At 42.2% G+C, this 11,776-nt stretch overlaps 1 protein-coding gene across 4 annotated transcripts in view; it reads right to left on the bottom strand.

The window, feature by feature from the left end:
- Positions 1-7,875: 7,875 nt before the first annotated feature.
- Positions 7,876-11,776, bottom strand: part of LOC102215338 (plasma membrane calcium-transporting ATPase 1-like) — a 124,888-nt gene continuing 120,987 nt past the window's right edge. For 3 of the 4 annotated variants that reach the window (XM_013909986.1, XM_005729636.2, XM_005729638.2), the window contains one exon: positions 7,876-10,122. In XM_013909986.1, the coding sequence (XP_013765440.1) occupies positions 9,883-10,122 (240 nt within the window). In that variant the 3' untranslated portion in view covers positions 7,876-9,882. The remainder of the gene's footprint in view (positions 10,123-11,776) is intronic. The other variant, XM_005729637.2, reaches the window with a different exon arrangement.

The following is an 11,776-nucleotide window of genomic DNA, read 5'->3' as shown; positions in this document are numbered from 1 at the left end:
TTTTTTTTACATTAGTAATTCCTTTTGTGCATAATTTTATATTATTGTTAATAATAAATTAATTAAAGCAACAAAACAACCCGAAGAGCCGGTTGGGAGCCGAAAGAGCCGGCTCTTTTTAGTGAGTCGAGCCGAAAGAGCCGGTTCTCTAAAAAGAGCTGGATCTCATCACTAGTTGCTGGAGCAGGAAGACTGTCTTTGACCTCACAAGATCAAGACCTCTACAGACACTGCTCCTTATTTCACACAATCCTTAGTTAGTCTTTGAAATCCTTATTTTTAGTTTAGTTTGGTAATGTTTGCATTTATTGCAAAAAATTTATACTGCTTAATCTTGGCAACAACGCTTCTCTGTGGACCTTGGATTATTTTGGACATAAAGAGTCAGTCACTGTCTGTGGCATCAGGTGAATCCAAATTTTTCTCCAAGGTTTAAACAGTGAAGTCAGGTTGATTTCCGTAGACTTTGTTCAGCAAAAGATGAATTCAAAGCCACAGGAAGTCATTCCTGCCTGCGGCCATCAAACTTTATAACTCCTTCTTGTGATACCTGGACTAATTTTACTTTTCTGTACTATCCATGTAGTATTTCTAATATTTAATTCTAATTTAACACATCACTTTGACTGCTTTTATTCATTTTTGTTTTATATATTGAGATTCCTTTTTCTATCTTCTCCCAGGATTAATAAATACCCCTGAGTCTGTGAATGCACCATTACTCCAACCTAGCCCAACCGTTATCTCTAAAACCAAGTGTTGCCTTCAAATAGGCCTTTGAAGGGGCAGGCCAGCCAAACAGTTCCAGCTTTTACAAAGGCAACTCTGATGGACTAAACCTTTGAGACTGTTATGGTCGCAAAAGCACATAAATCTGCGCACACACTGAAATACACACATGCGCACTCAGAGATAAATGCACAAATGCTTTTGCTTCAACGATGACCTCATGTAAACCTCTAATTTGTAGATACTTGCATGCAGGCAGCGATGTGAAATGACACACACTGTATACAGTAGTGAGTAGTAGTTTATCTAAAAGCCACTGAGGTTATGAAAAGGCAACCAGATGTGGAAAGATGCAAACTCACTCAGGTTTTATGACCCCTGCGGTGCTTTTTATGATCGCCTTCGTGTGATGCATTAAGGGGACATCTGTAAATAAGAGCTCTTACAAAACAGTCTGGTTTTCATCCCCCCCAGCAGGTTCAGGTCTAGTTTTATTTTTAAAAAAACCTGACATTCAAAATCTGACAAAAAATAAAATAAAATAAAATAAAATCACAAGTTGACACAGCTTTATTTCAAATTTCAATGGCTTTATTTTATGTGTATAGATTTGTATATATTTATATATATATATATATTTATATATTAGATATATATATATCTTTATGTAACAACTTGTACTCAGTTGCTTGATTATCATCTTTTGTTCAGCTTAAGTTCAAACGACATGACACTAAGACCAAGGCATTCCACATGTTCATATTTTACAAAAGAGTAAAGAAAACGTGTGCGCGCGTGTATGTGCATCTGTGTGCACACAGCTGCTGTACACAAACACACACACACGCGCGCACACACACACACACACACACACAGACATATATCAGTGTACAGGTGGTGTCGTGGTTCTGTCTGTACAAAGAACTGGAACACAAAAAGCAGATAAAGACGGAGACGAGCGGACAGAGTGAGAGCGCGAGGGAGAGAAACCGGATGAACCACTGGAGGCGAACTGAAGGATTCTGTTGCATAGATTGAAGCAAACAGGAGGAGGGTGTCTGACAGGAACGGACAGGATGGGAGTGAACAACAGGGAAGGTGACACACACACACACACGCACTGAGGAAACACACCTTTGTCGAGCCAATACATCCACACGAACACACTCACTCAGGGAAGCACAGGACATTTTATTTTGGCTCAAACAACAAACCACCGCTGCGGCTCAGAGTCTAGCAGACAGGACCGAAGACACAGAGGTCACGACCTCTGCGTTTCAGCTGATGGAAAGCTAAAGGACCACCAAAGCTGTTACACCTCATTCAAAGGGGGACACCAAATGTTTTGTGCTAAACTCCATGTCTGTCCGTCCAATAAAGTGTCCAGATATTTCACTAAAATGTCACCCTCGTGTTAGCACTGAAGGGAAAGTCAGTGTGAAGGATTTTTCTTTTAGGGAGTCTGATCGCCACTGTGGCCGACCAGATCTGTGGACGCCACGAAGCCAGCCAGGCTCCCTCATCTATCACGGTGTTCCTTTATCCCAGAGGGAGAAGATTCCCTGTCCGAGAGTCACGAATGTTTGTGCAGAGATTTCAGTTCTGACAGAGCGTCCAACGGTTACTCCGATATTCTAGTCTGGACCAAAGCAGCCGACCAGATAACCAACACTGGTCAGCTGTGATGATAGAGCACGGTTGAATTTTGGGATTTTTATCTTGTTTAATCTCGTGTTTTTTGTAAAGCACTTTTTAACATTGTTTTGATTCATATTAATTCAACTAAAGCTGAAAAGTATTACAACTTGGACACATAAACAGTGTTTTACAAGAAAGGAAGAAATGCAGTTTGGAACTTGTACATTTCACTACTTTTAGGCATTAATGTCAAGTTTCAAGTTTACTCGATGATGCTGAGAAACAGAATGCTGATAACAGAGTTGCAGACTTAATAAGGATCAACATAATTAGAGACAAACATTTTATCTTTGCTTGCGCTGGGGGCTGAATTGTGTTCATGACCTCAGTGTTGCTTTAATCCTGTCAGCGACCCTGCTGTCAGATTTCATGCTTCATGCACTTTAACCCAGTCCTTTCCACTGTGATGCTAAATTCTACAGCCTGATAAAAACAAAATAAATAAACATTGAGTCCATAATTGTTTGTATCTAAGCTGCAGCTGTTTATTAATGTAGGCTTGAAGTAAAACGTTCTCTTTTGTGGAAACTGAAGGACTAAAGGATTTATTTTGTGTCTTCAAACAGGAAACGTTATGGCATTTTGCACGCTGCTCGACACAATTAGGTGCCGCTTGAGATTTTAACACTAAAATAGGGAACGTGGCTGTTTTTCTTTGTATTACATGGAGGGTAAATGCAAATGGGGAAACAAGGCAGAGCCCACATTTCACAGCTAAAAAAAACAGTTCAAATCCCTAAATCATATCACATGATGACTCCATTATCCTCCTTTTTCTGTCCAGCGTAGCCTGTAGAGAGATTCAGGAGGATAATGGATCGATGAATGTGATCGGTGGGATGAATGGACGCCCACCTGAACCACATCATGCTGAATGTTTCAGGCCTGTTTAATTGCCATCACCTTCCTCCCTCCTCCTCCTCTTACTGCACACAAGAGGGTGATGAGTTCAGTAGGGTCTGTAAAAGTGAGTGTTTGTGTGATATGAAAGAGAACAAGGAGAGGAGAGACGTGATGAGTTGACTTATGTGTTAAATGAGATGATGAAAAAAAAAGAAGAACCTTCATCTTTCATCAATCCATCCACCAGAAGTCGCACAGTTTTAATTTCCTCAGTGTTTCACCTCACAGTGCACATACCCGTGTGTGTGTGTAATGCTGCATGTGTTGGGGGGCGCGTAACTGAGATTCATTTGGAAAACAAGTCAACATTTGGGATGTTTCATTCCATACTAAAACATGCAGAACACAGAACATTGAACACATATACTGAACAGTTAGTTTTATCCAAATGCAGTTTCTCTTTTTTCTGTTTGGTTTTTTTTTATCTTTTTTTTTTTTATCTTTTTTTCCCGTACAGAGTGATTTTAGGATACACAGAACACGACGGAAACCAATCGCACCAGGTTGGACATATTGCTTTAAACCACCAAATTTTGTATATATGTCATGCATGCCACATAGATGATATTATGTTTATACAAAAATAACATCAACGCCTATTACTGTGTATCATAGTAATTACAGAAAAAAACTTTCAGTCTTTTTTGCAATGAAGTTCAACTGAGAAACCTTATACATCTATGTATTTATATCTAATACAATATACATACAAATATATATTAGACATAAATACATAGATATACTATATAAATATATAGATATATATGTTAAATGGTTATGACTTTTCCAGCTGTGATATTCCAGTTCGACTGAACCCCCTTTTTTTTCTTTGTTAACGTTTGATGTGGTTGTGAAGGTTCTTTAAAGATTTCCTGTTGTGAAAAAAGGCAGTGCTCTGAAGAAGAAGAAGCAACGCAGTCAAAATGCAACAGTGACCGGATAAGACGCGAGTTCCTTCTCCATACAGAAGTCCTAATGAGGGAAGAAAAAAAAAAAGAAGATCTGTGGCAAAATGAGATCTTATCTAGTCCAGAAATGAACTTTCGAAAAACTAAATCCAGGTGAGGATTTTCAGTCTGCTGAGTGTCGTCCGGACTGTTTTTTTGTTTGCGACGTGGCTGAAACCAGTAGCACAAACAGGCCGCCGCAGAGTCTCTGATTGCATGGCTCTGCTTGTGCAGCTGGCATGAGACGTGAGGGGCAACCAGTCCAAGCAGTCCAACACATGACCACCGCGGCCACAGCGAGGTGATGGCGAGAGCACGGGTGGGGGTGGGGGGGCACTCTTATCCAGACAGGAGGGAGGAGAAGCGAAGCGAGGGGAGGCGGTGACAAAGTTGTGCAGAAGAAAAAGACGACTTTGGCAGAACATTCTTAAAGCTTTGCTGGGTGATGATTAGCTGATTGCCCCCTCTCCCATTTCCTGTCACCGACACAGACAGCAGGTACACTTCATTCACTTATTTGACAATATTTACACTGTACTGACTCTAAGGAGGAGTGCAGGTGTTGAGCAGTTAGACAAAACAAAGAGGAAACACGTCATCGTTTGGAGGGCGTGTCTCGTTTACAGCCAACGAACACGTGTCAGGAAGAGGAAGTGATGTCACCAATGCTCTTAAGTTCCTTCTCTCTTCCCGGAAACAGTTTCTGAAAGCTGTTAGTCGCATATAAAAGGGTGATGACCTCCACAGCTGCAGCTGTGTCCCTCCACAGGCTCCGCCTCCTCCAAGATCTGAATTTCATGACCACAAAAACAAACAAACTGTGGTCCAGGGCCGGATTGAAACTTCTTAGGGTTCTTACAGACAAGTCCCCCTTTACCCCCAATATGTAACCATGCACATTAATGCCTCAAGTAAATTCATAAAGCTCCTGCTGTACCTGGATGTTGTAATAAATATTAACTCTACAAAGTGAAGCCTCACCTTTATCAGTTTAATCAGTGACCGAGTCCTGAACACAAAGCCAAGTCGCTGTGGGCTCAAATACATTCAGTCTAACCTGGTTTGGGCAGAGCGCTAAATTTTAGAGCTAACCAGACCACGCCTTGTGACAATTTTGGATGAGGGCTCAAAGACTTACAGCAACACTAAGATTACCTAAAGCTTGACTTAGAGTACAGCACTGAATCCACACTCCATCCTGATGTGCACGAACTCACAGAACTCGTTATCCTGCAAGCCTTTACATGGGCATTTATTTTGAAAAAACAGCTTAAAAAGTCATTTTTCAACTTTGCCCCAGAATAAGATTTTCAATAAAGAAGTTAGACTTGTCCCACGATTCTTTCTCTCTCTGTCGCCTGTGTTTGCTGTGCATACACTGTAAAACCCATTGATTAGCACTCTGTTAATGCCTCTGTTGAACCAAATGTAATAGGCTGTGATTGTATCTAGTGCGATCACAATGCTAATGCAATGGCTGGTATTCTGCCAGTGTACATGGCATTTTCTCATTTTTACAGCTCAGTTCCCTTCTTCCTGCTTTAAAGTAAAAGTAACTGTTGTTCAGAGTCCAACGTGAGCAGCTCAGCTAGTAAAAGCAAAGATGGCCGCTCTGGGGTTTGTGGCAATTCAATGCAGAACTTCAAATTAAGCTTAAAGCCTTTGACCTTGAGTCTGGGAGGTCAGAGCTTGCTTTGTGATTTGGTCTGTCTCTGTACTGACTACAACTACATGGAGCTTACTTTCGGAGGTTTTTCTCGCAGAGGGGTTGGGAAGTCAATTTGGACAAAGGTGGGCGTGCCTTCACGGACCACGGCCCCTTCAAAACGGAGGCGGAGCATGACGTGGGACACAGCTTTGATCCTCTTTAAAGTCGTCAGCTCCGACACCTGCAAGCTGGAAAACAGCATCAATCCACTCATTCAAAGAAATCAGTCGCTGTAGCTTCAAAGCAGAGAAACAAACAAACCCAGAGGTTGGATAAATAATTATACACTCCCATTTAATGTTTGATACAGTTAGCTGATGCATTTTCTGAACTCTAATGGAGTTGGATAACTGCGAAAAATCACTTAACGTGTAGTGTGTCACAACATCTCAGGTAAAGTGATTATACTCATGTAAAAGGGGGCTGATGGGACTAGACTGTTCAGATTCCAATTGATTGGGCGACAGGAAGTAAACAAGTCACTGCAGGTTTCTGAGCCCTAACGTCAGGTGACCAAGACGACACACGTGGCAGAAATATTTAGAGAGCTGTAAAAAGACAGAGTCCACGGTAGGTTCATCTCATTCATGTACGGTACTGTCACCAAACTCTTCAGCCTATACATATATATTCATATATCTCCAAAATATTAAAAAGTACTTAATATAAAAATACAGAAGAATTGTAAAAAATGAGCAAAACATTGAATTTTATATGAAAACCATGCAAGAAAGATTCCCCATTTAGTTAAATAGTAACTCTAAGATTCAGGAAAACAAGGGAGTGAAAGGGAAGTGGTCGGATGAGAGAAGCGCAGACGAACTGCCACCGACTCGCTTTTCATGTAAACATTGTAGAGGTCCTTTTAACTTGGTTCGGCAGTGACGACTGAAGATTTTTCTCCTTGTTTTTTTTCTTCTTTTGTTTCTTTTTTGGTCGTGTTTGAAGTAAAAGGGCCAGGGGAGGAGAGAGGGTGTGTGCTGGGACGGGGTTAGAAAGGGTGAGGGGTGAGAAAGTCCAAAGCAAACCTCGATAACAATGAGATTTAAAAAAAAAAAAAAAATCAATACAGACAACCTATAAAATATGGCTCTGAGTTACATAGAAAAAGCTCATCAGTGGGGAAACCTAGTCATGACAAAAGTTGGAAATATGGCAGTAGTAGCACATTACTTCAATAACGTGTCCTAGTTCAGAGATAGGTTGATGGCTGCTAGTCAGACTAAGAGGGGATTAGACGCACCGCTGCTTCTGATTGGAGGATGAGTCTTTCTTCTTTTAAGACAGTAATCTGCAGACAAGCAGGAAGTACTAAGCGGCAGCAGGAACACAGTGGATTTTAATCTATGGGCTGACTGGTGACATCATCAGTCTCCCGTAAACCTCAGCATGGCCGCCACACTGATGCCTGCCAATCAGACACAGCAGAGAAGAGAGCAATGATGTTGATGGTGAAGATCAAACATCTTCTCCGCTCCTGGCTGTGTGATGTCACTGACAGCTGATTTAAGTTTATGTTATAAAGTTATAAAGTCTGAGAAAGGAGCTAAGTTTTGTCTTAAACACAGGCAGACGGTCCAGACGCTGTTTAAAGCTCCATTTACTTCCTGTCTTTGCCCCAAAAACAGACTTGTCAGCGGTGCAGTCGTTTTCTGTTTAACACGCGTTTAAACTCTCTTCTTTTACCAGCGCCACAGTCAGACTGCAAAAATGTGAGTGACACCAACAGATGTGAGCTGCCCGTAGGCTTAAAATGCTTCAGATTCACTGATAGCAAAACTAAACTTTGTGGCAAGCCTACATTCTGTATCGACCTGTATCCCCATGTGATGTCTGTGTTGTGTGTGTAAGGTCGGGTGGGGGGGGTCCCATTTCACTGCAGGGCAACCTGCACGTGGCGAATAAAGCCTTGATTGATTGATTGATTGATTGATTGACATTCATGGATCCAGACATGAAGCACTACGAGTACAATCTGACCTCTGACAGAGACGATCTTTAAGAAATGGGTAGAAGACTAAATAAGATTTGAAATGCTTTACCTAAACTTTTCCTTGAACAAACTAAAAGGTTAATATTCCTTCATCCTCTGAAGGAAATGTTTACTCTTTAAGCAAATACCCTAAGAAGTTAGTTGTGATCAATTGTAACTTGCTGATGGTGGGCGGGTTTTGTCTAATACGAGCCTGTCGGAGTGTAGAGTGAGGAGACACAAACGAGAGTTACAGTTTTCACACCTATCGGTATGCAAACATCTGCTTGGGAGTGACATAAATTTGGTCAGCAAAGGGTCACGTCCCTGTGCCCGGTGTATCGAGAGGACAACCGTGATTCCTCTCAGAGGAAGAGCACCGACTTAACCTCGGTGTCCAGGTGCGAGTATTACAAGACCAGAGATGAGAATGCATGTGTTTTAGTCTGTCTCTATCCATGTATTACTATTTTGATTGTATTCAACCTCTCCTAGCTGAAAGCATCTCTGTGCACAGCTGCCGACATGAGATTGGAGTGGGCCGGTCGCAGCCACGTGGCGAGCGAGCGACACGGTGGGGGTCGAGCAGTGGAAAAAACAGGCTGCAGCTTTTGTTTGTTGTCGTTGGCCCTCGGGGCTTTCCGTGTGTGTAGCGACCTCATCTTACCAGCGATACCTGTGTTGTGACAACACCGAGACAGACATTGGATTTCAGGGCTTTGTGACTTCGCATTACCCCGATACCGAAACTTTTATTGCACTCGCCTACTCTGAAACACACGCGGACGCCGGGGTATCGATTGTGTTAAACACCCTGATGGTTTCCTCTGCCAGAATATCGATGAGGCTGCCGTGGTAACAGGAGGTTCAGTCCTACAGACAGGAAGCTCATGGAGCTCTGAACAGACGCTGCTGCAGACGCACAAAGTTGAAACAGAATCCCGAATATTCATTCCTACTGTACGTTATCATGCGACTCAACACGAATTAAACAAAAACATGCATCCTACTAGAGACGGAAAACATGAACCACACTCCCGTTTCCTATCCTCACAGGGGACAAACTGGGGGAGGGGCAGAGAGAACCAGAACCCTGACTGGATGAGATGAGGTCAGAACCCCCACTGAGCAGAAAGCGAGCCCCCTCCAGACGCTGCCGTCTTCAGTATTTTTGGGTAGTAAACATTCTGTTCTTCCACATGCAACACAGCAGCTAAAAAAAAAAAAAAGCAACACATACAGACACGATAAAGGGAAAAACATTATTTTAACCTTGAAAGCTGTAGTGTCACACTCACAAGACATTCTCAGGAGTCTGAATCAACCATCGATTGACATTCGTTAGAAGGTTTCAAAAAGAAATCAAGATCAAGGTCTAAAAAAACCAACAAAACAAAACAAAAAACAACAATAATAATAATAAGGTTACATTTTTGCATTTGCCTAAAAATCTTCTGATCAACAAACCCGGCTTATAGCTGTGTAGAAGAGCGGAAGCGTATGTACATCTGATTCACTGCACTCTTTGAAAAGTTCGGTGCCGTTTGAGAACGCAGGAATGAAGCGAGTACAGAACACAACATGCTGCTGCTGCGAGTCCTGCAAGGATCGAATCCAATAAAGTTTAAAAGCTTTTCAAAAAGAATGTCAAGTTAAAAAAAAAAAAAAAGGAAGAAAAAAAAACAAAACATGAATGGACTAGAAGAGGCCTTCCACTGTGGAGACTCTATCAGACTTACAGGCAGAACGACGCCACAGTCAGTATGAAAAACACAACGTGGCAGGAATGACTGAGGGGGGGTGGAGACGATGTGAAGCATGTGTGTGTGCAGAATGAGTCATGACTCCCTTCCTCGGTGTGGCAGTTCGGTTGGTGGGGTGACAGATGATGCTGATGAAGAGGAGAGAGGAGGAACTCAGATGGATTAATCGAGGTTGAGGGGGAAGGTGGTGGGCAAGTCTTCTCCTCCCCGGATCAATGATGAGGAGCTGGGGAGGGGGTCGATTTCGTCTCCAGTCTCCTTAATGGTGGGGATGCGAGCCTCCTCCTCCTCGGACAAGGGCACGAACTCAGGATGGGCCATGAAGTTGTGGATGGAGCTACGGGACTCTGGGCTCTCCAGCCCCGCGTACAGGGAGCTACGGAACGCATTCACCACCTTAATCTGAAACAAAGAGAGGAAACAAACGTCAGAGGAGGTCTCGTAGGTGGGCAGCCATTTCTACACAAACAAAAACAAAACTGGCAGCAGGGGCTGATGGGACACGTGGCGGTCGTGCGTCTGAATCTGGGCACGGCAATGAGAAAAAAAACAAAACACAACGAGTGGAACAGCTGAATGAGAACACGGTTGGAAAGCTGAAAATATCCACAAAACATCAACGCAAAAAGGTCAAAAAAGGTCAATGCTGGAGGCAGCTCATAGCAGGAAGTGCATCAAAAAAAACACACAACAAAAACAAAAGCATCATCAGGGAGTCACATGTGGAGAAGCACTGAATCACAATCACCACAGTACGCACACCTGCACACAAGCACACACGTCTGCAGGGAGAGTTCGATTGATGCTTTCTCTACATCTATAATTCTGCTTTTTAATATCTGACAGTTAAATATTGATACGATGTGTCCAAAAGTCTGTGGACACCTTAGTTACAGGTAAACTGGGTTCTTAATGTATGAGCACATCGACAAAAGAATGCATCATCACGTTTTATCTTTCTACACACGAACTTATGCCTAGTTAACTTTTAGCCATCACAGCCGACTTAACCTTAACAAAACCGCCACTGTAACCGTCACTTCACTAACATTCGAAAACCCCATTTAAACCAGCGCAGATCTCACAATTAGCAATGTTAACTAAATTTATCTGATGTGTTCATTTATCCCTGAGCTGGCACTCAGTCATCAAAACTTCCTGACAGAAGACGCTGCATGTTATCAACCCGCTCCCCCACTCGTCTAGCTCCAGATGTCGAAGCTGTATGCGCTCCCATTCAGCCACTGCAGTATTAATGAGGACGGATGCTGGCGCTGGGTGATGAGGCCTGACACACAGTGGGTGTTGTAGTTCTTTCCAGAGTGGATAGATTGGGGCTGGGCTCTGTTTCCCCCCCCTTTCTTTTCTACCAAACTGGAAAAATATTTACTAATAATTCTTTTTGTACATCGGGGAATCGTCACATTGTGTCACACTGAAAGAGTAATAAGATTACCTGAAACGTAATACAGACTACAAACATATTTGTTTTCAGATTTTCTCTCACTGGAAAGCAGGGGCTAACACCAGGACAAACGCACTCATACTACATAATACAGTAAAGGGTGTGAATGGTTTTGATTCACCCAGCCTTCGTGATCTCATACCTGATGAGAGATCACCCAAAATGACTCAAAAAACACATGCACGTCTTTCGTTACATTTGTAAGAGATCAGTCTCTGAGAATGAATTCCTAAACTGAACCTTAAGTATGAAATGCATCTGTGGAGCTATTTGTTTAGACAAAACTCTTATTCTGCTGCCCAGTTTTAGATGACAAGTTTGTTAAATAAAAATTATACTGTAGGGGGAAAAAAAAAGGCATAATCACGAACACAGAAGCGTCTTTATTTGTATGGTGCTTAAATAGCTGATCAAAATTTCAGTTTCAGTAAATTTGTATTATTTTTAAAGCCAATGGATATGTTGCCTGACAACATGCCTGCATGAACCAATCACAGCGCTTCCCTGCACTGGGCAGCCTGAAATCACAAACCAAAAATATGTTTCCAATCAATAACTAATTAATAAATATGTCCAGTAAGGACAATGAGT

This window comes from Pundamilia nyererei, unplaced genomic scaffold (assembly GCF_000239375.1).
Source record: "Pundamilia nyererei isolate P.nyererei 1_Seehausen unplaced genomic scaffold, PunNye1.0 scaffold00034, whole genome shotgun sequence".
In the NCBI taxonomy this organism is placed as follows: domain Eukaryota; kingdom Metazoa; phylum Chordata; class Actinopteri; order Cichliformes; family Cichlidae; genus Pundamilia; species Pundamilia nyererei.
The sequence above is the reverse complement of the archived record's forward strand: the minus strand, read 5'-3'. Positions and strand labels throughout refer to the sequence as shown.